This window comes from Myxine glutinosa, chromosome 9, assembly GCF_964187855.1.
Source record: "Myxine glutinosa chromosome 9, kmMyxGlut1.1, whole genome shotgun sequence".
NCBI classification, from domain to species: Eukaryota; Metazoa; Chordata; class Myxini; order Myxiniformes; family Myxinidae; genus Myxine; species Myxine glutinosa.
In genome coordinates, this window is record NC_136269.1 from 21,969,168 (window position 1) to 21,994,996 (window position 25,829).

General features: G+C 44.1%; 2 protein-coding genes across 2 annotated transcripts in view; one reads left to right on the forward strand and one right to left on the reverse strand.

The window, feature by feature from the left end:
• Positions 1-25,829, forward strand: part of MRPL49 (mitochondrial ribosomal protein L49) — a 195,079-nt gene that overhangs the window by 125,475 nt on the left and 43,775 nt on the right. The gene's annotated exons all lie outside the window — the stretch shown is intronic.
• Positions 1-25,829, reverse strand: part of TOGARAM1 (TOG array regulator of axonemal microtubules 1) — a 64,903-nt gene that overhangs the window by 11,895 nt on the left and 27,179 nt on the right. The window contains exons 6-15 of the mRNA XM_068129492.2: positions 25,022-25,171; positions 21,660-21,807; positions 17,443-17,548; positions 17,114-17,349; positions 16,182-16,340; positions 15,112-15,238; positions 14,902-14,981; positions 14,463-14,661; positions 10,941-11,160; positions 10,357-10,443 (exon numbers count right to left, since the gene is read on the reverse strand). Coding sequence (XP_067985593.2) covers positions 10,357-10,443; positions 10,941-11,160; positions 14,463-14,661; positions 14,902-14,981; positions 15,112-15,238; positions 16,182-16,340; positions 17,114-17,349; positions 17,443-17,548; positions 21,660-21,807; positions 25,022-25,171 — 1,512 coding nt within the window. The remainder of the gene's footprint in view (positions 1-10,356; positions 10,444-10,940; positions 11,161-14,462; positions 14,662-14,901; positions 14,982-15,111; positions 15,239-16,181; positions 16,341-17,113; positions 17,350-17,442; positions 17,549-21,659; positions 21,808-25,021; positions 25,172-25,829) is intronic.

Below are 25,829 nucleotides of genomic sequence, written 5' to 3' on the forward strand. Positions count from 1 at the left end.
CAATGACTTAACTTCGATTTCGATGGAGAGCGTGGAGACCTGCGAAAAAACGAACCGTCGCCAGCAAGACCAAGATTCCTGTCCAAACCTTGGCAAATCTCGTGAACAGCATGCCTCAACGTGTACGTGCTCTCCTGAATGCTCGTGGGGGTTACACGAAGTACTGACCTGTAATTTTACCGTCAGTAATCCCAGCCATATTTAGCTTTTGTTTTTGTTGAATTTTTTTTTGGCTAAAGTGCAAAATAAAGAGATACTTCTGGAAAACGTACAGAAGTTTAACACAGTACTGTCCATGAATTGAGTTCGATATCAGTTCACATCACTTTCAAGGATGAATTTATTTGCTTCGAAATGTCAAATGTGGTTTTTGTTTCTTTTAAAGGTCACATTAACAAAATCTAGAATAATTTCAACATAATTCCAATGAACTTTTGGTTCTAAGATATCTTGAAAAGTAAGTTCACCCCCACAAAAAAATATTCCATATTAAATGCCAAGTCTGTATATATATATATATATGTTGGCATTTAATATGGAATATTTTTTTGGTGGGGGTGAACTTACTTTTAAAGATGTCTTAGAACCAAAAGTTAATTGGAATTATGTTGAAATTATTCTAGATTTTGTTAATGTGACCTTTAAAAGAAACAAAAACCACATTTGACATTTCAAAACAAATAAATTGATCCTTGAAAGTGGTGTAAACTGATATCGAACTCAATTCATGGACAGTACTGTGTTAAACTTCTGTACGTTTTCCAGAAGTATCTCTTTATTTTGCACATTAGCCAAAAAATGTTTTAACAAAAGTTAAATTACGACTGGGATTACGGACAGTAAAATTACAGTTCAGTACTTAGTGTAACCCCCACAAGCATTCAGGAGAGCACGTACACGTTGAGGCATGCTGTTCACGAGATTTGCCAAGGTTTGGACAGGAATCGCTTGCCATGCAGTGACAATAGCCTGCTGCAATTCACGCACAGAGGTCGGCTGCTGGTCCACGTGGTCGATTTGACGCGTTAATTCTGCCCACAAGTTCTCTATCGGATTCATATCCGGGGACATGGCAGGCCACTCCATATGCTCTACACCACGGTCAGCAAGAAAGTGTTGGATCATGCGAGCACGATGAGGCCATGCATTGTCATCTTGGAAGACAAAGTTTCCTCGAAAGTCTGCACGAGCAAATGGAAGCAATGTTTCTTCCAGAATGACCCTGTACTTGAACTGGTTCAGGTTTCCATTCAGAACAACCAGGTCAGTTTTGCCTCCTGCATGAAAAGCAGCCCAAACGGTCACCCCACCACCTCCAGCTTGGACTCTTGGCACTATATAATCTTTGTTGTAGGCTTCATGCACTTGTCTGCGCACTCGGACGCGGCCATCTTGACGATAGACCAGAAATCTAGACTCGTCACTGAAGATCACGTGATTCCAGTGTCCTGGCTGCCATTGACGGTGCTCTCTGGCCCACTGCAATCGGCGCTGGCGCTGTTGTCTGGTCAGGCGTGGCTTTCTCAGGGGACGCCTGGCACGATAGACTGCTTGAACCAGTCGTTGATTGACTAACCTTCTGGATACAGGCACATTTGTCAGTTGCTGCCACTCAGCCCTAAGCCGATTAGCTGACTTGGTACGGCCATTGCGGACTAACCGGTGCAGCTGGCGATCATCCCTCCTTGTGGTTCTGCCGGGACGTCCTGGCCTCGGTATTGGAGTAGGGACACCCCTCTGAGCATTTCGTTTCAGGATCTTTGACACCTGACCTTGAGTGATGCCATACTGCCGAGCAATAGCACGCTCTTTCATGCCGTAATTTCGTAAAGCCACCACTCCATGACAAACAGCATTGTCGAGTTGACGGACCATCTCCAGAGGAAGCGGCAATAACTTTTGGAGACGTGCAGCCTTTGTTTTCCACTAATACAGAACGCAGCAACCCTTGTATACCCGACTGTGAAGCCAATCGTCAAATGCATCTGTCCATACATTTTGCCACGCCACCTGTGATATAATCCTGTTGTTGACTTCTTGCTGCGACAATCGGTGGCATGGTTCTTTTAACAAATAAATCACCAAAGTGTAAAAGAAACTCACCAGATTGATATACTGAGTTAAGAAAGTAAACCCAAGTCAAGAAAAAATAATATTCCATATTAAATGCCAAGTCTGTATATATGTATATATATATATATTGTTACAGACGCGGCTTTTAGATGTTATATTGACCGAGCGGTGGTGTATTTAACCGCGTCCGAACAGTTACTCCCCGATTAAAACCCGATTCCACCCGACGTTGACCAGATCGCCCCACAGATATTCAATCGGGAAATCTCTAAAGCGACCGAAAGAGAAGGAAAAAGAAGAAGAAGAATACGGAGGAAGAACAGATTTATTATACACACACAGCAATGGATGGAAGAAGCAGTAACACAGCGAATGGTTAACTTACACTATTCATTTTTACTTAGCCCCAAGACAAACGAACAGGACAGGACGTTCACACTTACACAGGGGATAATTGCAGGCAGGTAGGCTTGAGATGGATCGCTTGGTCGGGAGCGCGCAGTTCGCAATCCCTCGCGGTTTTGGCGGGAAACCCTCCGTCGTGTATCCACCGCGGCAGACGTCACGCGCTCGTTCGGCACACCTGCTCCTCTTCTTGGGGCGGGGCCGTCTCCCTCCTTTCAGCGCGTCTCTCCAAAGCTGGTCTCCTTGCCGAGTACCTCTCCTCTTTGGCTTGGAGCGTTTCGCATCTCACCGCCTCTCTTTGGTGCAGCCTCTGCCTCTTTGCTCCTCTCCCAGGGTCATCTCCAAGACTCCAGCTCATCTCCAGTCATCTGGTAAAGCAGTCCCTTGCAGTCGCTTTTATCACCTCGAGCGAAATCAAGCCGCCGACTCCGAGGGCACGCCTACCGGGTCACTCACCGCAGTGTTGATTGGCTGTTAGGGCTGGTTCACTCCTTTCCTCTTATGACGAGGTGGAGACACGCCTTTCTTCCCCAACCTTACCTCGTGGCCAATGGTGGTTTGAAGAAAACCGGCCAAAATGCGGAAGGCAATTGGAAGGGAGGTTTTGGGGAAATTGGAAGGGCCTACGCTTATTTTGTTTGATACAATGCAAAGTCAATCTAGTGGGAAAACACATACTTAGCCTACATGGAATAAGGAAATACACTATTTAAAAGATATATCGTGGCCTGCGTGTACATTTCATGCAATTTAACTAGGACGCTGACTGCGACCATTATTTACATTACAGGGTGGTACCGTACGTTTGTAACGTTCACATTGTAACGTTTTCACATTCGTTACACTTCCTCCAAAATTGTTACACTTCTCAAAAACCGTTACACTTCTCAAATTCGTTACACACTTCTCAAAATCGTTACAATATATATATATATATATATATATACAGTGGAACCTTGACTTACGAGTGCCCCAACTTACGAGTTTTTCGAGATACGAGCCGTCGCTCGGGCGGTTTATTGCTTTGAGATGCGAGGCGAGATCCGAGTTACGAGCTTTCGCCACCCGGTCACGTGGTTATCTTGCCGTTCAAGTACAGTACGTATCTCTGTCGTATAGCGCTGCGTTTTTGTTTTCGCATTTTGGTTATTTCGAGTTTACGCCGCCAGGTAGGTTCTGGTCACGTGGTTATCTTGCCGTTCAAGTACAGTACGTATCTCTGTCGTATAACGCTGCGTTTTTGTTTTCGCATTTTGGTTATTTCGAGTTTACGCCGCCAGGTAGGTTCTGGTCACGTGGTTATCTTGCCGTTCAAGTACAGTACGTATCTCTGTCGTATAACGCTGCGTTTTTGTTTTCGCATTTTGGTTATTTCGGAAAATTTCATGTTCATGTCGAACATTTCATGTTCATGTTCATGTTTTCATGTTCATGCCATGCCAGGCCACAACTTGTTCAGAGTGCCGGCGATAGCTCGCCTTCTCTTTGTGGAAAACACGGTGAGATCCTTAACATCCAACAACTAATGGGACGCAAACGGGGCGCCCAGTTTAGCGGTACACACATTGATGAATCACCCTGCCTGTGATTCACCCATGACAGGTTATAGCTGGGTCGGGATTCAAACCCAGGCTGGACAGTTTAGACTTTAGAGTCAAGTGTGCGTACCTCCAGTCCAGGCCATCCTGCCAACTTGTATGCTGCATACAGGTGAAATATAAAGCGCGAGATATTTTTATATATACTGTATATTTTTTTAAAAATTGGTGTGGTTTTTGGCGGGCTGGAACGGATTAATAGCATTTCAATGCATTTCAATGGGGAAATTTGATTTGAGATACGAGCAATTTGAGTTACGAGCTCGGTCACGGAACGAATTAAACTCGTAAGTCAAGGTTCCACTGTATTACTAATTCACCAAACAAATGTATGTCTGTCTGTTCCCAGGTACCACAAAAACGGCTGAACCGATCGCAACGAAATTTTGGGTGGGTAATGCTGGGACCCCCTGGAGTAAATTAGGCTATAATGTTTTTCCAATTTTTTCCCAATTTTCAAATTTTCCAGTTTTTCAAACACAATGGAATAATATTTACCGATATGAACAGTGATATGGCTTTTATTGAAATTCTACAAATACTGTTTAGATTTTGATGATTTGCGTGTGATATGATTTTCCGGATGTTTATATAAATCATTTAAAATAAAAAAGCCTTCAATTTCTGATATTTTGCCTTTTCATTTGGGCCTCCCAATTGAAGCCCGCCCATAGGGCGGGTACCGTTGCTGGTATAAATAGTTCTTTGTTTGTTGTTGAGGGCCCACAGGCACACCACAGATTCATAATAAACACATAAATTCAATTGAAAAGTATGGATGATGATTTAATGTTGATGTATTGAAAGCTGGGGTCCCTCGGGCGACGAGGCTTGCTTCGATCTCTCCACGGCATCGAAGTTTGAGTGTTTTCCCATTCGTGTCTTTGTCGGGTTTCCGCTGGTTGTTTTGTTGGCTGTGTGTTGTTGAGTGTTTCTGTTTAGTTTTGGTTTTGTGGTTGTTGCGGATTTGTGTGTGATTGGTCGTTTTTTATTCGCGCATCGTGCGCGGCCTAGTCTTTCCGGGCTCCCTTCCCCCCATCGGTGTTTTGTGAGTGTAAGTTCTTTCCTTCATAGTATTTGCTTGTTTCTTTGATTTTCTTTTCTCCCCCCTGCCTCTCGCAGGCATCTTACCCTTTGTCCGGCGTTTTTAAAAACAGGACAAACGGACAGACAAAGAATTCTATATTGATTCTTTCTCTCCTCCCAGACACGTGCTTGTTCGCTCTCCTCCTCGTCTCGGCTTGTGCCCCGCCCCCTGTATCTCGTTTTTCTTCCGCCTCTGCTCCTTCTTTCTCAAATCCACGTTCTCGCTTGGAGACTTTTCCCAGATTGTTTTTCATGGTTATCATGGTTCTGTTTGGATATTGTTGGAATATGTTTAAACCGCAGCCGTGATGCTGACGCCCCCCCCCCCCCCAGAATTTCCATGTTTTAAACGTTTCCCAGTGTGTACCCTGGTCAGAATAGGTACACCGTATCCCTGCGTGTCGTAAAAGACGACTAAGAGGGTTGGCGTCAGGAAGGGCATCCGGCCATAAAAACATTGCCTCAAAAAGAGAACCATGACAATTACAAGTACATATGGGCAGGGTGCAGCCCGAAGTGGAGATCGGTTTCTGAGGTTTGGGACATGGAATGTCGGGACAATGACAGGGAGATCAGGAGAAGTGGTGGAAGTAATGGTCAGAAGAAGAGTGGACATATGTTGTGTGCAAGAGACGAGATGGAAGGGAAGTGGTGTGAGAATGGTGAAGGGTAGGCAGGGACAGAAATACAAGTTTGTGTGGCAAGGGTGCCTGGAGGGCGTGAATGGTGTTGGTGTCCTGTTTTCTGAGGAGTTTGTAGACAGTGTGGTGAGTGTGACTAGAGTGAGTGATAGGTTGATGATGGTGAAAATGATGATTGGAAAGCTCTTGGTGAATGTCATCTCGGGATATGCTCCGCAGGTTGGTCGAAGCGATGAAGAGAAGGACAAGTTCTGGTGTGCTATAGAGAAGCTGATGGAAAACGTGAAAGATGAGGAAGTTGTTGTGGTGGGAGGAGACCTGAATGGACATGTGGGAAGGAGTATGGATGGTTTTGAGGGAGTTCATGGGGGTTACGGATATGGTGTGAGAAATGGAGAAGGTGAAAGGATTTTGGAGTTGGCTGATGGAGCTGATTTGTTGATTTGTAATACTCAGTTCCAGAAAGAGGATAATAAGCTTGTTACATACACGTCAGGTGGGTCGACGACAACCGTTGACGACCTGATGGTGCGTAGGCGAGATAGGGGGCACCTCCGGGACACAAAGGTGATCCCGGGGGAGGAGGCTGTTTCACAGCACCACTTGGTTGTCTGCGACATAAGGGTGAAAGGTGCGAGGAGAGCTCGGCGGGTGAAGTACCAACCGAGAATGAAGGTGTGGAGGTTGAAAGAGGTGACAGTAAGGGAGGCATTAGAAGAGAGGCTGAGTAGGGTAGAGGATGATGTGGTTGAGCTTGAAAGTGGTTGGATGTCAATGAAAGCTAGTCTGTTGGGAGCCGTTGGTGAGGTATGTGGATGGACAAAAGGACCACCGAGGCACTCGGAAACATGGTGGTGGGATGATGAAGTTGGAAAGAGGATTGACGAGAAGAGGAAGAAGTTCAAGGAGTGGCAGAAAGCGAAGGGTACGGGAGCAGAAACAGCAGAGCATGAAAGTTATAAGGCAGCCAGGAAGGCTGCAAAGAAAGAGGTAGCAAAGGCGCAGGAGGCATGTAGGAAAATGTTCGGAGAACGCTTGGATTCGGAAGAGGGTCAGAAAGCAGTATTCAGGATTGCAAAGCACATAGCGAAAGAGAGGTGTGATGTGATGGGGTTGAGTTGCTTGAAGGATGAAGTGGGACAAATCGTTGTCGACCCAGATGGAATTAAAGGAAGATGGAAAAGATATATGGAAATGCTGTTGAATACAGAGAATGAATGGGATGGCAACATAGAGAGTAACCCAGTTTTAGGACCGGCAGAGAAGATAACTGAGAAGGAAGTTGAGGAAGCGATAAAAGCAATGAAGAGTGGAAAAGCGGGAGGGCCGACGGGAGTTGTGGGAGATATGTTGAAGGCAGCAGGAAGTTGGGGTGTGAAGAGAATGACAGAGATCTGTAATCTGGTGGTGAAAGAAGGCCGCATTCCAGTGGACTGGGAACTGAGTACCCTCGTCCCTCTATACAAGGGGAAAGGTGACCCTCTGGAGTGTGGCTCGTACCGAGCGATAAAGTTATTGGAGCATGGAATGAAGGTATTGGGAAGGGTGTTGGAGAGGAGGATAAGGAAGAAAGTGAAGATCGACGAAATGCAGTTTGGATTTATGCCAGGAAGAGGAATGACAGACACGCTTTTCATTGTGAGGCAGTTGCAGGAGAAGTACATGGAGAAGAGGAAGAAGTTGTTTTTTGGGTTTGTTGATCTGGAGAAAGCATTCGATAGGGTTCCACGCAAAGTATTGACATGGGCATTGAGGAAGTTATGAGTGGAGGAATGGTTGATCAGAGTAGTGATGGCAATGTACAAAAGAGCGCGCACAGCTGTAAGGACGAAGGACGGGAACAGTGGTGAGTTTGAGGTGAAAGTGGGAGTGCATCAGGGGTCCGTACTAAGTCCACTACTATTTGTAGCTGTGATGGAGGTGCTGGCTCAGAACGTAAAGGAGGGTTTACCGTGGGAGTTGAATGCAGATGATCTGGTGTTGATTGCGGAAAGTATGGATGGACTGAAGGAAAACATGAACAAGTGGAAGGAATGTATGGAGACAAAAGGTCTGAAGGTGAATATCGGAAAGACGAAGGTGATGGCAAGTGGTAAAGCATGTGGTGAGGTGGAAAGAACTGGGAAGTGGCCGTGTGCAGGAAGGGTGTCGGAGTGAACTCCATTCAATGTACAATGTGCGCTGAGTGGGTTCATCAAAAATGTAGTGGTCTGAGAGGGTCATTTACCAGTGTGGCAGCTACATTCAAATGTAAGGTGTGCACAGAGGGAGCTGCAGATGGAGGAAATGTTGAGTTGGATCTTGGAGACGGTGTGAAGCTGGAAAGTGTGAAAACATTTTGCTACCTCGGAGACATGCTGCATGGAGAAGGTGGATCAGACTCGGCAACGGTTGCTCGAGTGAGATGTGCATGGAAGAAGTTTCGGGAACTGAGTGGCGTGCTGATGAGGAGGGGAGTGTCGCTGAAGCTGAAGGGAAAGGTGTATGCTGCATGTGTGAGAAGTGTTATGATTTATGGGAGCGAGACATGGGTAATGAACGTAGAGCAGCAACGGAGGCTGGAAAGGGTGGAAATGCGAATGGTTCGATGGAAGTGCGGAGTATCGTTGAGAGAGAGGAAGACAAATGATGAATTGCGAAAGATGATGGGAATATTGCCTGTGATTGATGCTGTGAAGAGGAACAGGTTGAGATGGTTTGGTCATGTGCTGAGGAAGGATGAAAGTGACTGGTTGAGAAGAGTGATGGAAATTAATGTAGAAGGAAGTAGAGGACGGGGAAGACCGAGAAAGACTTGGCTAAAGATGGTGGAAGAAGAAATGCGGGCAAGGGGTTTAACAAGGAGAGATGCAGAAAATAGGGCAAAATGGAGAAGATTGTCATGGGGACCGCAAGGCTAACCCCCGCTCTAGCAGGGAAAATGGCCTTAAAATGCATGTTGTTGTTGTGTTGTTGTGTTGAAAGCTGATGCTGTTCAGTCTTCACATAGATTATATTGTTACGGATCTCCGACGTCGGCTCTCCCCTTATCAAGGGGGGGTTAATCCCCTTGTCCTTTTATCTGGCCGACGCGAGTCCTGGAAGTTATAACGTCCTTCCCGGCGCAGCGTTAGGTCGGGTTTGTTAGGCCTAGGGATTTGCTACTACCTAAGTACTAACGCCGACCAGAAACGAGGGAATAACTCCCGCTCGAATCACGGATATGGATGGAATATGCCGAGCGGAAAGGCAATCCGCGATCCGAGCTGTTAATAGGTGACTCGACCCGATTCGAAGCGGTTGCGATCGTGCCACACTTACCCAATTAGAGAAAAGACTGATGCGATTGGATGGAGAGGAAACCAGGAAAATAGGATGAACAGATGGGTTTATTAACAAATGTACAAGAAGAAGAGGAAACGAAAGAAGTGTACAGGAAAGAAAGAGGAAGGAAAAGCACACAGGGCAGTCTTAATTACAGGCTTAACTTATTCCCTGGACAAACGGGCCCGTCTCACATACAGACACACACGGGGATTGCAGATGGTAGGTTGATGGTCACCAGCGCGTCCAGGCTCCAGTCCGGCTCCGGTTCAGGCGATGGAAAACCCGGCAGGCAGCTCTTCGTATAGCGTAACGCGAGCGGACACTTATAATGACGGGGGGGGGGAAGGCTGGGATACTGCGTACGTACTTTGTGCACTACTCGCGCCAAACGCCCCCTCTCCAATGTCCTGCTTTGGAATCCCAATGCCAGCAGCCCTCTGTAATCACGACAGTCCTTAGCGCTTTCCACAACGATCAGTCCTGGACGGTCCTCTGTGAGAGTCCTTTCACAAGCGCATATATTCTCGAGTCCTTTCACAAGCGCATATATTCTCGAGTCCTGTTAGCACAAGCGTCCTCGGTAAGTCCTTTCTGGTAAGTCCTGTTGAACGAGCGCTGCTGCATAAGTCCTGTAAAAGGGCTTTCTGCGCTGGCTTTTATAAGTGAAGCCAGCGAACACTCCGCGAGCCCCAACCACGCCCTGTCAGGCGATGTCACTCCAGCCCTGGTTGGCTGGTTATCGCTTACCGGCCCCGCCCTGACGGCTGGGTGACGTGGCCACACCTCCTCCCTGGTGTTCCGCCCCCTTTTTCCGGGCTTCACCTCGTGGCTTATGGCGGCGTTTAGCGAGCTCATGTTCAAGGGCAGCGAACGCTGCTAACAAAGGCGTGTAACAAATTGGGAAGGGCCATGGGGCACAGACTGGAGCGTGCCTAATGGCGTCGCTTGGAGCGAGGCTGCAAAAATGGACGAAAGGGCCTACTCTTATTTGATCGACGCAACGCAGATTCAACTATTGGAAAATGGCCTTATCTAACACATACTAAGAAATAACTGATGTCCTATGGTGACCTACGTGTTGCTTGTGGCCTATCTATGGGGTGCTATCTTTAACCTTTAATGATGTTATATTTATTTACAAGTGTGGGTTCTCAAAACCGCAACAATATAATCATTTGTCTATTTTTTTTTCTCAAACATTCACCTTGACATTTAAAAAGCAACACAAAAGTAGCAAAATGATTTACCTGCCAATCTTTCAGTCAAAACTTCCATGGCTTTCCCACTTCCATGAAGAACTTTGTTGCAGAAAGGCTGGATGAGCAACATGTTGTCTTTAAAATAAACCACACACCAGAGATATTGAGTTAGTGGTGCAGCGGCCATTGTGCACACAACAACAAGAAGAGAGAGCCGTGAGGAAAAGGAAATCGGAAATGGTTTCAAGTTTCAAGTGTACACGACATTTACAGGATAAATAAGTTTCTTGGCTTCCTGCCTCACTATTAGGTTGGTACATTTGGAGTAACTTATTTCTAAACACATGGTGGGCAGCTTGGGTCTCAAGTATGAACCTCGAAGCTCAATGTCAAGCCAAAAGGTAGGCCAGCATTCTGCTTCCTTTCATTCTTGTGACCTAGGGCCAATGGCAGACACTTAGTGGAGCAGCTCAAGTGATATCTTTGTCTGTTGAGATTTTCTACTATTTCAATATTTCAGCTGCAATAATCATGATAACTTCCAAGCCTGATGACAAGACAATAAGTGAAGCACATGTAGACCTTTACAGAACAGCATAGCAACATGAAACTCAACCATTGAAAGATCATACCTAAATGAAGAATCAAAGAATCAAGGACACTTATTGCAGCGACAAAGATGGCGTTGTTTTTGGAGTTCACATTGTTGTCGATGACAGCGGAGACAATGGGATGTATGACCTGATGAAGAGTTTCCTTCATTTGAGGAATTATTTTCTGCATCGATTCGAGAGCAGCTAGCGTCACTTTACTGTTGGAATCTTGGAAGCGGGGCATAAAAGTGTCAAATATCTGGAAAAAAAAAGAGAGAAGGAAAAAGCGTTGGCTTGAAAACTCACTGAGCCTTTTCAAACTATTTGTATAGCTACAGAAAATCTTAAATGATTGACGTAACTAACTTCACAAGGGCATCATAGTGCACGCCCGAGCAGATTATGCATCTTTTCAAAGTAGTGGCTACATTGACCAACTTGTCACAAATCATCTCCCAGTGTTCCTGGAATGGCAATGTTTATAGATAATTACTTAAGGAAACCTTAACCTAAATTGCACCTTTCCAGAAGCAGACTTGCCTTCATGGCAAACTTCATGGGTAAGGGCACAATATGTGGGGCGCACTGAACTGGAGGGATACCGGTGTCCGGCTCAAAATTTACTTCTCTGGTAACTGACTCTATTGGCTCATTGAAAACATCACTGTGCATGCTTATCAGCTGTCGCTTTTCCATAGGCCGAGTCAGCTGGTACTCCATTTTGTGCAGTTCAGCAGGGACAGTGAAGTGCATCAGTCCCAAGCGTTCACATGTGGAGCCTGACAACAGGGGTTTCCGACTGGCCTCCACAATTTCAAACTCAAGCTCGTGTGTTCATCCACAGATTACATCGTTTTGAAAAGTTCCAGTATCTTCATAAACTCGCCTGAATACAGCTTCAGTATCGTGTCACTTGATAGGAATTGGGCTTCAGGTGCGAGATTCATCTTGCCCAGTCACCTCATTATGTCGGATGTGAAATCACATTTCTCACCGGCTTGAAGGACCTCTCTAATGCAATTGGTATAACCATCACATCTTTCCTCTGCTCAACTGAGATTCAAGTTGTGCTTATAAACATGACGACATTCACTGCTCATCACCCTCCTCAGAGTTGTCGCTTGCACTTTCACTGACTTCTCATTCAAGTCGGTTGCCAGTAAATAATCCTCAAATTCAGCTGCAAAATGGTCCCAATTACTGCTCTAATCACCTCTTATTTTCATCCCATCTGGGGATGGAATGTTGGCAGCCATGCTGATCATGCACCTATGACTGTGGTGTTGCAGCGGGAGATCGCGTCCACTTTTCCAAACACAGTCTTCAGTTATTTACTCACTTTTGCACGCGTGGTGGTGCTTGAAGGAGTCCGTTCCTGAATTAAAGGCGTAACTTGGGTCTAGCCGCTTCTGACACCATGTTTCAGATGTTTATGCCAAAGGACATGGAGTCGGTCTTACTCAAGTAAGCCATGTTGCATGTCTGAAAGCATCCGGGTGACACCGGATATAGATATTCAGGGTATTGCAGAGTAATAATAATCCATAGCTTTCTGGATTCTTGATTGATTATTAGGATATTTAACGACCACTTTTGTGCACATGAAGGCTAAATTGTGTCAATGAAGATGAATATGAAAAACATTTCAAACTATAATCCCCATGATAGTCGATCACATGTATGGAGTTTCGCATCGATCTGTTTTAAGCGGTTTTGGAGAAGAATATTTTTTTATGTTTTTATTTTCAATCCAATATGGATATATGCTATCAATATGGATCAATATAAATATATGACGATCAATATGGATCAAACAATATGGATGCTAGACAAAGTGACCAACGACGTAATACGCTTAATTTTTCACTCGCATTGGGTCATAGATCATAATATATATATGAAGTTTCACATTTTTAAGATTGAAGGATTTCCAATCAACCAATTTTGGCTGGAATACCACTTCCCCGATGATTTCATTGTTTTCACCCTTTATACCCCATGCGGAGTTTATGACATATGCCAAGTTTCAATTTTTTGTTGTTGTGCTGTTTCGGAGAAGATGTCCAATTTTTTGCCTCCGCCGACTAGTATGTATAATGATGCAAAGATGAACCGATTAGATTTTGGGGGTCAAAGGTCAAAGGTCCCGTTAGGTCACAATTCTGTTACTGATCGAACTTGTGAATCAGTGATGGGATTTTGACCAAACTTGGTGTAAGTATATATTATGATGCAAAGATGAACCAATTGGATTTTCAGTGGCAAAGGTCAAAGGTCATGGCAGGTAAAAATGTGGTACTTGAGAACAGCTGAATGGATTTAGGTCAAACTTGATACATCATGAATGGTACAATGAATGAATGAATGAATAATGATCGTTTTAAGGCCATTTCCCCCATGCTAGAGCGGGGGTTAGCCTTGCGGGCCCCATGACAATCATGGTTCCCTGTTCGAGGCAATGTTTTTATGGCCGGATGCCCTTCCTGGCGCCAACCCTTAGTCGCCTCTTACGTTGCGCAGGGATACGGTGGACCTATTCTAAATTGGGGTACACACCGGGATCATTCATCCCAGCAAGCTGGTGCTCAAATCATAATTATTATACATATCATAATCATAATTATAGTACATCATAATTACATCAAATCATGTATAATGATGTAATAATGTGGGTGGAGGCATACCGGTCAATGTCACTACGTCGAAGAGTGTTGCTATAGTTCTCCTTTAATCCAATATGGCTGCCATATAATGTGACCTATGACATCAGAGTTATCTATATAATAATAGCGTAAGGACTCGACTTTGTTATCCCTTTTACGCCGCACCCACTGACCCGATGCCCACGGCACTAATGGATTTACGATCTACGAACCGCGCTCTTTGTTTATCACGTTCAGCCATACTCGAAAAATCTGAATTAGTCGACGTTGGGGCCCAAAAGCATCCGATTAACTGCCGATACGACGCCATCTTACGACGCCATCGTATTGGCATCTGCTGGGTGAAGGCGAAGCAAGCCGTCCGCTGATTGGACAGGCGAAGGCGAAAGCAAGCCGTCCACTGAGTGGACAATCCAGAGCATGCATTTGTGCTGGTGTCGGCGATCGTTGTTCATATACGCACTCTTCATTCTCATCTTTCTTCCTAACTCTTACTCGGACAAGCAAATCCCCTATGCCATCCATAATGGTACACTCTGTCCATACACCACATCCTCCCTTCCGTGGATGTTCCACGGGTTTCGGCTAGTCAATAAAATATTCTCCATGGGGAGTCCATCCTCCAATGTTTAAAGTTTTGCATCGATCAGACAAGTGACTGCAGAGTTTTTTTTTTAAGCAAGAATATATAGATGTGGATATCCACACAGATACAGGGGCGTTGCAATAGTCTCGCAACCCCTTCAGGGCGAGACTAATGATATGGGTTTTATGGCCCCTAATCTTTATGGCCCCCCTTTATGGCCCCTTTTGGTACTTTAAGAGAAAATCATCGAAAAGACAGGCAAACAAACACAATAAGTGTCTTATTTATATAGAAGAAGATTATTGTCAACACCTTCATCAGGTTTGCAGACATAAAGGCAGGTTGATCCGAACAGCACCTCACAACCCTATTAATCCCCTCGATTCTTTCACGGAAATCTTTGGATTCCATGAGGTCTGTAAGGATTTTGAGCTGCACAGCATTTCCCTGAAGAACTCGGGATGAGACTGGGTGGCCCATCTGCTGGCGTAAAGTCAGTCTGGTCTCTCTGCTGCTGAGCCAAATAAAACATGAAAGCAATTTTCAAGAGAAAAGAGCAACACAAATGTACAAAGTAAACAGGACAGCATCCTTCATGTATTGGGGTAAAACACTCTTTTGCATCCTTTACAATTGTAGTATAATTTCCATTTGTAATTATCTGTTGATGTGATTTTCAAACCATATGATATACAAGATAGCAAAACGTTATGGCTATTTGGGGGATATGAAACTGACCAGCACACATTACCTGCTCGATGTTGTATCAGATTTTTTGGTGTCAAGTAGAATGGGCTGGCTTGAGGATTCAGAAGGAAATTTCCCCAAACCCTGTAGAACAACAGTGGAACCCACAAAAAAAACCGAAACTTACTATTGCAACTTCTGTTTTCATTTCCACATTAAACCAACATCACCCTCGACATATTTAAAGTGGACGGGACGGGTAAATACAACGCACCTTACACTTAAGAGTGTTTACAGTCTCGTGGATGTAACCCGCCTCTCTGGAAGAGACGTACTTCTCAACGATCTTATTAAATTCCCGATGACGCATCATCACATCAATCATCTGCTTCCCATAATACCTGTACACCATGAAGACACATTGGTTCACACATATTATGGTTGTTATAGTACAATATATAAGGGGTCACCTATATATATTTGTGGAAGGAGTGGAGGAGGATGGGGAGAGGAGTCATTTAGCTGATGAAAGGTTTGTGGGGAGGGAGATAGAAGGAAAGAGATGGAAGGAAAAGGGAGTGCCTGGAACATACAGGATAGGAGAGCAACATTCTGCCATTTTGTGTAAAAAAAACACCAACATATTGTTACGTAGGAGGGATCCCATAGCTAGATTGTATTAAGGCTTTAGCATGGACCATGTAAATACGTAACTTTAAAAATGGTGTATGAATGCTAAATGAGGCCTTATATTTTGCAAATGGCTGTCTGTGCGTTTACAGTGACTCGGTTTGGCTCGCCAGGCCCTTTTAACCTGCTGTGTCTGGCACAAAATGTGTCACTCAAATCGTCTTTTAAACAAATTTTCAGCAGTTAGACAAAAGAGTGTTAATTTCAAAATCGTTAACATTAATTGTTCTGTTCCTGAATGCAAATTGGACTCACAGAAATATAGGAACACAAGAAACATCTGTGGATAAGATGAGTCGGGGTCCTATCATTTCCCTGTAATACAATTAGCTAGCGGCAGCCATGGTCATAACAGACACAAACCCACATACACATTCTTCCTTTCACCAATAGATGCAAAAATCGAGTATAATTTCTCTTGTGGTCACGGAACCAAACAAAACTACGTATTTCTAACGGCCCTCACAGCCCATACAACTCCCAATCCCACCCCTTCTCTCAAACATGATTAATAGCAAATATTATCATTGTAAACTTATCCTGTGCATCGACAAGCTCCATATATGACCTTCCCACTGGTGTTAAGAAGGAAATGACACAAAACATTCAAAAGGAAACAAGAAAGGCTTGCTCTGTTCACAGCAAAAGACAAACCTGGTCTCAGCCAGGCTATCCCGTGTGAAGACTGAGGCAGCAAAAAGGACCCTATCGGTTACATCCTTGATGCCTGTGAGTAGTCGATCAGGGCCAAGCCGAAACACCAATGCTGACATGTGTTGTGATGCGCACCTCCGAACCGCAGGATTTTTGTGCCTGAAGAAAGCCCAGACTTAAAAATCACATACAATGAGCAGAATTCAGATAGTTACACGATGTAGCATAATTGCAGACTACTTTATGTGATGCTTTAAATAAAATAAAATAAATCTCTGATTGAGGCGAGTTATCAAGCATGGTAAAGTATAACTGTAAAGTTAAACAGTTCAGAAATCCAACGTTAAGCGCTACATCTATATAATTATTATTATGTGCAATGGGGAAGGGCAAAATTTGGAGGGAAGAAAAAAAAAATTAAGGTAAAGGGGAAGGGCAGAGAAGACGAGGAAGTGCTAAGAAGACATCAAAGCACTGGGCGGGGTAGAGGGAGAGGGGGAAAGGAGGGGGGGGGGGGGAGGGAAGCAAGCAGCAACAGGAGCCTCAATAATTTTGACATTTTTATCTCCGCCACCAAAGGTGGATTGAGGTTATGCTTTCAACCCTGTCTGTCTGTCCGTTTATGAACAAAATATCTCAAAAAGTTGTGGAAGGATTTGGACGAAACTTGGTGGACAGGTTGTGTGTGTGACAAGGAAGAATCGATTTTGGTGAAGATCTGGATCCGGATCCAGCGAGTGGAATTTTTAAGTGATTCTTCACCATTGAGAGATATGGCCAACCAGGTGGAGGTATGCTCTCTGCTGAGTGCCGTTCTAGTTGCTCATGTAAAATGTAGATGGACACTCAGGGAAATTGTCTGCTGGATTATCTGTGTAATTAAGGAAACTTTATGCATCTGAGAAAACTAAAACGAAACAACATTCACTCACTGAACACCACATTTTGCCAATGCTCCCAAGGCTCGTGTTGCCGTGATGTTTGCCATCATAAGTTCCAGGGACCTGTTAACCTCTTCCCGAATGAAATGGCTGCTCTCTCCAGACTTGTGCAAGAGTATGTTCACTGTAACGTCCATCTCAGAGTCCATGTTCTTCTTTAGTGACTGGAATGCTTCTCCAAGACACACTATAGCCATTCGGCTGACTGTCGATCGGAGATTATTGACCTTCAGGAATAAATGAGAACGCATCAGAAAGTCTGAAAAGTGCAGTTAATGAAAAGTTAGATTAAAGTTTGAGGGAAAAAAACACACACATACTTCTAAAACGACAAAGCTGATGATGTCATGAAGACAGGGAAGAAGCAAGTCATGGTGGTAAAGCAACAAGCACCGTAAAATCACCAGGTTCTGAGTCTTTTTCTCCCTGTTGCACCACAAGAAAATGGGATTATTCGGTGATGTACGAAGAATGCATCGAGAAATAGTCGATTTTAAGGAAGGCCAAGCTGATAACTGCACCTCTTATCTAAATCCAAAACAGCAGGAACAGCTTACACAGACAGATATTACAAAAACAACGTATACATACTGTATACACTGTACCACTTCATCACCACTCTGACGCCATCAGTGATTGCTTGAATATAATACGGACATTAAAAAAAAATTCATGGATAACTTTGGTGGATAATCCCAGGAGCTGCTGCTATCATACTTAAAGATGTTTCTCATCCATCAAATAATGCGGTCGCATACGTACAGCAATGCTAATGGTGTTGCTTGAAAAGAGATTATATTCTCCAGAAATTTGTGACATGGAATCACATTTCAGAGAGGCCACGGAATTGGGTTTTAACCTCCTAGTGCGCTGAAAATGGAGACATTAAACACAACAAGTGAATCCACTTGGATTCCGCCCAGGTTGGCACATGGAAATTATGATGTAGCATAATTATCATCTCGGGTCAAGATTGGTCATTTTCTGGTCTGGGTCTGGCAAATTTTCATTGACATTTGCCCAGTTTCAACTTTTATTGACCCAGAGGGTCATTTGGGTCCTCTGGGTCATTTGGGTCCTCTGGGTCATTTGGGTCCTCTGGGTCATTTGGGTCCTCTGGGTCATTTGGGTCCTCTGGGTCATTTGGGTCCTCTGGGTCATTTGGGTCCTCTGGGTCATTTGGGTCCTCTGGGTCATTTGGGTCATTTGGGTCCTCTGGGTCATTTGGGTCATTTGGGTCATTTGGGTCCTCTGGGTCATTTGGGTCCTCTGAGTCCTCTGGGTCATTTGGGTCCTATATTCCTATCCTATAACATATATATCCTATAACCTATCCTATATATATCCTATATCATATAACATATATCCTATATATCCTATAACATAACATATAACAAATATATCCTATATTATGTACTAGCGAGCGGCCGCGTACCAGCCAAAGGGGTAGCCCATGGTTAGCCTAAATATAGATTTGATGACGTCATGTTTACACATCTGAGCGACAGAAACTGTCTACACATCTGAGCGACAGAAACGTCTACACTGTTGGAGCTTCACTTTTGGAGAGACAGAAATTCTGGGTCATTTGGGTCCTCTGGGTCATTTGGGTCCTCTGGGTCATTTGGGTCCTCTGGGTCATTTGGGTCCTCTGGGTCATTTGGGTCCTCTGGGTCATTTGGGTCCTCTGGGTCATTTGGGTCCTCTGGGTCATTTGGGTCATTTGGGTCCTCTGGGTCATTTGGGTCCTCTGGGTCATTTGGGTCCTCTGGGTCATTTGGGTCCTCTGGGCCATTTGGGTCCTCTGGGTCATTTGGGTCCTCTGGGTCATTTGGGTCCTCTGGGTCATTTGGGTCCTCTGGGTCATTTGGGTCCTCTGGGTCATTTGGGTCCTCTGGGTCCTCTGGGTCATTTGGGTCCTCTGGGTCATTTGGGTCATTTGGGTCCTCTGGGTCATTTGGGTCCTCTGGGTCATTTGGGTCCTCTGGGTCATTTGGGTCCTCTGGGTCATTTGGGTCCTCTGGGTCATTTGGGTCCTCTGGGTCATTTGGGTCATTTGGGTCATTTGGGTCCTCTGGGTCATTTGGGTCCTCTGGGTCATTTGGGTCCTCTGGGTCATTTGGGTCCTCTGGGTCATTTGGGTCCTATATTCCTATCCTATAACATATATATCCTATAACCTATCCTATATATATCCTATATCATATAACATATATCCTATATATCCTATAACATAACATATAACAAATATATCCTATATTATGTACTAGCGAGCGGCCGCGTACCAGCCAAAGGGGTAGCCCATGGTTAGCCTAAATATAGATTTGATGACGTCATGTTTACACATCTGAGCGACAGAAACTGTCTACACATCTGAGCGACAGAAACGTCTACACTGTTGGAGCTTCACTTTTGGAGAGACAGAAATTCCCAGGCAAACGCTATAACGCACCAGGTTTACAACCTGTGCGTTAATAATGCTTAGCACATAGTGGAAAAGAAAGTGCAAACTCCATATTTTAGTTGTAAAAGTTGACATTGTCGTTAGATTTTATGGCATGTGGAAGGATCACGAGTGTTCGGCAAATTTGGGGTGACTCCTGCATTTTGAACGATATCTTGCGATACAGTGCAATTTGTAGTGGCATCTGGTTCTAGAACCACCTGGTAGGTACGAGTAGTCTCTATGTGGGGAGGGCTTTGCTGAATGTTCTTGAACTGAGTATATATGGATGGTAGAGCAGTGCGAGAGAAGGGATCAGAGACAAAAGCCAGTAATCATTTACTTTACTGCTGTACCACCTCTCTGTACCAGTGTGTTTTGTCTTTTATCCTTTGAATACTCAAGTTTTAATGCCCGACTGCTGGTTAGACATCAATCGATCAAAGAACCTTGGATATGATGACAGAGGGATAAAAGGATTACAGCATGATATACAAATTAACTTAACCTGGTGTTGGCTTAACGGTTAGGGTGCTGGCTTGGGATCCTTGGATCCTGGGTTTGAATCCCGGTCGATCACTGAATTAACGCTGGGGGGTTGACTCAGCCTGTCATCCTTCTGAGGTCGGCAAATTGAGTACCAGTTCACTGGTAATTCCCTGTGTGTCGCAAGAGGCGACTAACAGGGTTGGTGGCAGGAAGGGCATCCGGCCGTAAAACATTGCTTTAAAAAAGGGGACCACGGTACCCAAAAAGGCCAGCCCCTGCCCTGCGGGGAAAAATGGCCTCGAAAGGTGGTATATATACAAATTAACTTAACATAAAGTGTGAGAATAGAAACAGCAATTGGTTATAATATGGACTTTCTCATCCTCATCAATGAGGTGGCGCAGCTTACTGGACATGTCATACTCTGCTTTAAGCCTTAGGTGTGCCTGGCCTCTTCCATACTTTTTATTCCAATCAAAGTAGCCCATAGTGCAATGCCGGCTGGAACAGCGTTTGTCCCTCACAAACATCCACCAATCAGAGCTGAGGATATGGTCACATGACAGTGGACAGGGACAGCAGATCCTCCACTGTTTAAAATCTTAACTAAAAAAAAACCCAAAAACATTTCCTTCTTCGTTCTTTTCGTTCGTTCGTTCTTCGACCACGTGTTTCACCCCCATTTTCACCCCATTCCCCAGATAGTTTTCACTGTTCAATTTTAAAATGTTTAAACTTTCCCCTGAAGTGCTGTATTCTGTCGTATATTATAACATCTTTTTCTTCTTCTTCTTTAAAAGGTTGCTTTCGACTTGCTCATCAAATTTATTCATTCCAAAAAAAAATTCCATCTTTTACAGCTCCTCCTTTCTACATTCCCTAAATTCACCTGCAATCCACCCCCCTCCCCCCCCCCCCCCCCACCCCTCCAGCGTCCTTAAACGTATCTCTGACTCGAAGGTCACAAGAAACTCATCTTGCAATAAATGTTCATTTCCCATTAATCGTACACTTTCTAAAATCCAAACTCACCCCTCCCCTCCAAATCTTCCCCATCACCCATCCCTTTCAAATCTCCCCCCTTGCCCCTTCCCTCCTAAACTCCCCCCTCACCCCTCCCCTCCTAGACTCCTCCTCGCCCCTCCCCTTATAATCTCCCCACCCTCATTTTTTCTCCATCTCCCCCAACCACTCAGCAGATCCAAGCCCAGCTACATCGTTGTTGGACTACCGGTCTTGTTTTTAACAAACAATCCAAGAATAACTTGGCAGCCCCGTGAAAATAGCTGCACTTCTTAAGTTTATAATTCAAATCTTTAATACAGCTGGCCATAATAACGGATTTGAACCCAACAATCTCTGGGATACCAGTCCAATGTTCGCACTAACAAGCCCCTACTGTACCCTATGGGACATGCTCTCGAAGAAAATTCTGACAGGATTAATTCAATGAAGAAACAGGAAATATTTGGCAAGTTATGTGCATTAGTTATTTAAGTGAAAGAAAATACTCAGCCCCTATAATCAGCTTGGTCAATGTAGCGAAGAGGAAACAGCACACAGTCATGCATTTTCTCTCAAAACACCAACAGGGCGTAAACTTACCAATCGTCCTCTGGCATTGCATCCTTTATTTGAGCCAATGCATGTTCTGGAGAAGGTAGAGGTTTAAGATCCCTTGAAGAATATTCAGACTCACTTGAGTGTGGAGACAGGGATTTATTGAGAGTGTGTACGGAGGAATGTTCATCATCTGCTTGCCCATAATGACCAAACAAATTAGAGGTTGACAAATATCACGAGTGATCAACATGTTAAAATTACCACATTCATAATTTGCCCCGATACGGTTATTGCACAAAATTGCACTTACCAACATCAGTACCATTCTTCTTTCTTAAGCCTTAATCCCAACAGTTCGGGGTCAGCTACTCAAATCCACCTCCTCCATTATCCTTTGTCTTCTGTATCTTCTTTTCTCAAGCCCATGTTGTTCAAATCTCTTTCCACAACGTCCCTCCACAAAAATCTCTATTCCTCTTGAACCCTCCCTATAATTGGCTCTATCCACACTTTCTTGATTGGTTCCTCATCCTTTCTTCTCATCGTGTGCAAAAAATGGGGCTCCGGCTCTTTTGCGTGTCTTCTCGTTCCTCAACCGCACTCTTTGTGTGAAACTCTGAGAATGCACCAAAACATTCCCATATCTGTCTACTCCAGCAACTCCCCCTTCCCTTTTTCTTAAAGCCCATGTTTCTGAACTTTCCATTATTACTAGGCCTGATCATTGCCTTGTAGATTCTTACCTTCGATTTTCTCGGTAACCTTCCATCACAGAAGATACCACTAACCTCCTTCAGCCTTATCAATGTTGCTTTCACTCTGTACCAGACTTCTGCTTCACAACCTCTTCATTTAGTGCTGAGCCCAAGTGTTCGAATTTGTCCGCTTGTTTCAGCTCGTCACCTATTCTATATATACAATATTGACCCTCTCTGCTCCAGTCTTACAACAAAACATAATCTCTGTCTTTCCAGCATTAATCCTCAATCCATGCTCTCTTGCCATTCCGATGCCCTTCTCTGTTGCTCTTCCTTGACTCTGCTATTGTGTCTAAGCCGTCTGTGAACAGGACCTCCCACAGTTCTCTATCTCCCCCACTATGTCCATCACCATCATTAAAAAGAAGGAACTTGGTGTGGAACGCTGGTGGAGACCAACGTCCACTCTAAAATGTTTAGTGTCCCTGTTCATTATCCTTACCAAAGTGCTGGCCCCCTTATACATTTCCATCACGATTATAACAAACTTCTCTGGCATACGCTTCTTCCTCAAATATATTAATATTCACTTTAAAATTCACCAAGACACCACTTCTCTTGAGATTCTTGAGATCTCTTGGAGATCACAAACAGTGCTTTCAGAAAGTATTCACACCCCCTTGCCTTTTTCTCATTTTATTGTTACAGCCTGAATTTAAAATGGATTAAATTGAGACTTTTTGTCAATGATCGACACAATAATACCCCATAATGTGAAAGTGGATTTTTTTTTTTAGAAACCTTTACAAATTTATTAAAAATGGAGTACACAAATATCTAATTTACATAAGTATTCAACCCCCCTGACTGAATACTTAGTAGAAGCGCCTTTGGCAGGGATTACAGCTTCGAGTCTTCTTGGGTATGTCTGTATCAGCTTTGCATATATATGGATTTGGGGAGTTTCTACCATTCTTCCTTGCAGATTAAAAACCGGCTAGTAAAAACCAAAGAAGGGAGTGAATCGAGCACAATCTACATAAGCGTGAAAAAGGTCTTCAGAAAGTGTACAAAAAGGACATTCCACTGAATTAGCCTCATTAAAACGATGTAATAAAACATTGGAGATATCTCAAAAGGTTGTGGAATGATTCAAACAAAATTTGGCAGAGATGTAGCGTATGTGACAAGGACGAAATGATTAGATGTTGGTGAAGATCCGGATTCGGATCCGGCTACTGGAATTTTAAAAGTGATTCTTCTCCATTAGGAGATCGGGCCAAAAACGATACATAGCAGGATGTCTCAAAAAGTTATGGATGGATTTGGACGAAACTTGGTGGACAGTTTGTCAAGATTTGCTCAAGCTCTGTCAAATCCAGTTGTAGAGACATGTCAAGAATGATTAGAGGAATTTCAATTTAATGCATTATAAATTCAGGCTGTAACACACAAAATGTAATAAAAACGTCAAGGGTTGTGAATATTTTCTGAAGACAATGTACCTTCTCTAGATTTATGAATCGACAGTAAAACCTCTTATTTACTTCCAGCATATTTTCCTGAATCTGTCTGATGTTGAAAATCACATCCACTGTTCCCTTTCATTGCATGAATCCGTACTGCACCTTGTCTATTTTCACAATCTCCCTTAACCGTTGAACTACAATCCTCCCTAGTTCCTTCACTGCATCAATTTGATCCTTCCATAATTTCCACAATCCATGATATCCTATTTCTGTTTGAAAATTGGTAATATGCTCTTCCTTCAATCATCCAGTATCTTGTCCTCACTCCATACCTTCCGAATCAACTCTATCATCCACTTTACTCACCCAAGCCCTTACACCTTCACTAGTTCGTCCACAACCTTTCCCATTTTTTTCATTTTGCAAGTGCTTTTACAACCTCCTCCTCTTCAGCACCGAGCCAACCTCCATTATGCGGCTCTCGGTTTTCCGTTCCTCGGCCATGACCTTTCTCCTATTGCAGCATCACCCAGTTTAACATCCATTGGAGGGAGGGCATGCACATTGATGAACCACTCTGACCGGAAAACACCAGGATGACAGTTTGTAGCTAGGTCAAGATTCGAACCCAGGTGTAACGACTCGGAGGCGAGTGTGCGTACCTCTAAGGTATCGTGCCAACCCATCCAACCCCAACTCTAGGGTATCGTGCCACCCATCGTGCCAACCCATCTAGGGTATCGTATGTGCATGCACCTGCTTCCATGCTCTCTAGCCTGGGTATGAATGTCGTCCCAGATGAAAAATGTAATTCTGGTGTTTCACATGCAGAGATATATCAATGTGTGTGTTGCCCTTTGGATGAATGTTCAACCTGTGTGTCCCATCTCCTAGCATTAGTTGGTGGATGTTAACCGTTAAAGATATTTTGCAAAGAGTAGCTGAGGCATCTCCGTCACCCTGGCGAAATTCCTGCACTGACCAATAGGGGGCATTGCATCTGCGGCACAGCACTGAGTAATGCCACAACCAGCGGCCTGAATTCAGATCTAAATCCCCATCGAATATGCATTCGTTACCAACATGACACAAATTATGCTTCTGCTAAATTGCAACACAATTCTTAAACAAATTTTTTTATTTTGTCTTTCATTCCACAAAGTCATTACAATATATAGTTGTCCACAAAGTCATTGAACGAAAGGCACAAACACCTGGCGATCATTATTAATCCTACCTTTGCATGTGACTGTCCTTGCATGGGTGCGTGGACTTTTCTTCATGGCAGTTTTCTTGGGGATGGTGATTACTTCTTCATCCACACACTCACTTTTATTTGTTTGACGTGCAGAATTGTCATGGAATCCATCGCCATAAAGGGCCAAAACTGCATCACAAAAACGCAATAAATCAAGTGATAAATCTCCTTTGGAAATACTGTTTGAACGTATGTATAGAGCAGCCTTGAGAGAAAAAAAACCGCTTTCCATCAGAAGGATTTCAAATAATACAAGGCTCCCAGGCACGTTCCACTTTATAAAGTACAATTTGTGGTAATAGATATGTGCACTGCGTTTTCATTTTTCTTTTTTTACAGGATCCCCCCTTCCCTTTTTACAGGATCCCCCCTTCCATTTCAGGATTCCCCCCCTTCCCATGCCCCCCCCCCCAAAGCCCTCTCCCTCCCACAGATCTCTCGATGTCCCTGCTCTCAGATGTTGTGTTTGTGTTCCTCCCCCTCTCGCCCCATCTTGCCTACCGCTCCCCATGTTATATGCTTTATGTGTCGGTTTGTCTTTCTGTGTGATTAATGTTAGCTCTTTCACGAGCCTCGATCTTGTATACAAAAAAAAAAAAAAAAAAAAATCTCAGGCTCGTAGTGGAGCTGCCACACATATATCGTTTTTCTTACAATTCCATATCTACAGCTATTTAACTATACTGTATATATATACATATATATACATATGTGGCGGACACGAAAGCCCACTGGCATGGTGACATCATTCCGCGCACCAAGTGGGCGGCGGCCACGCCCGAGGGGT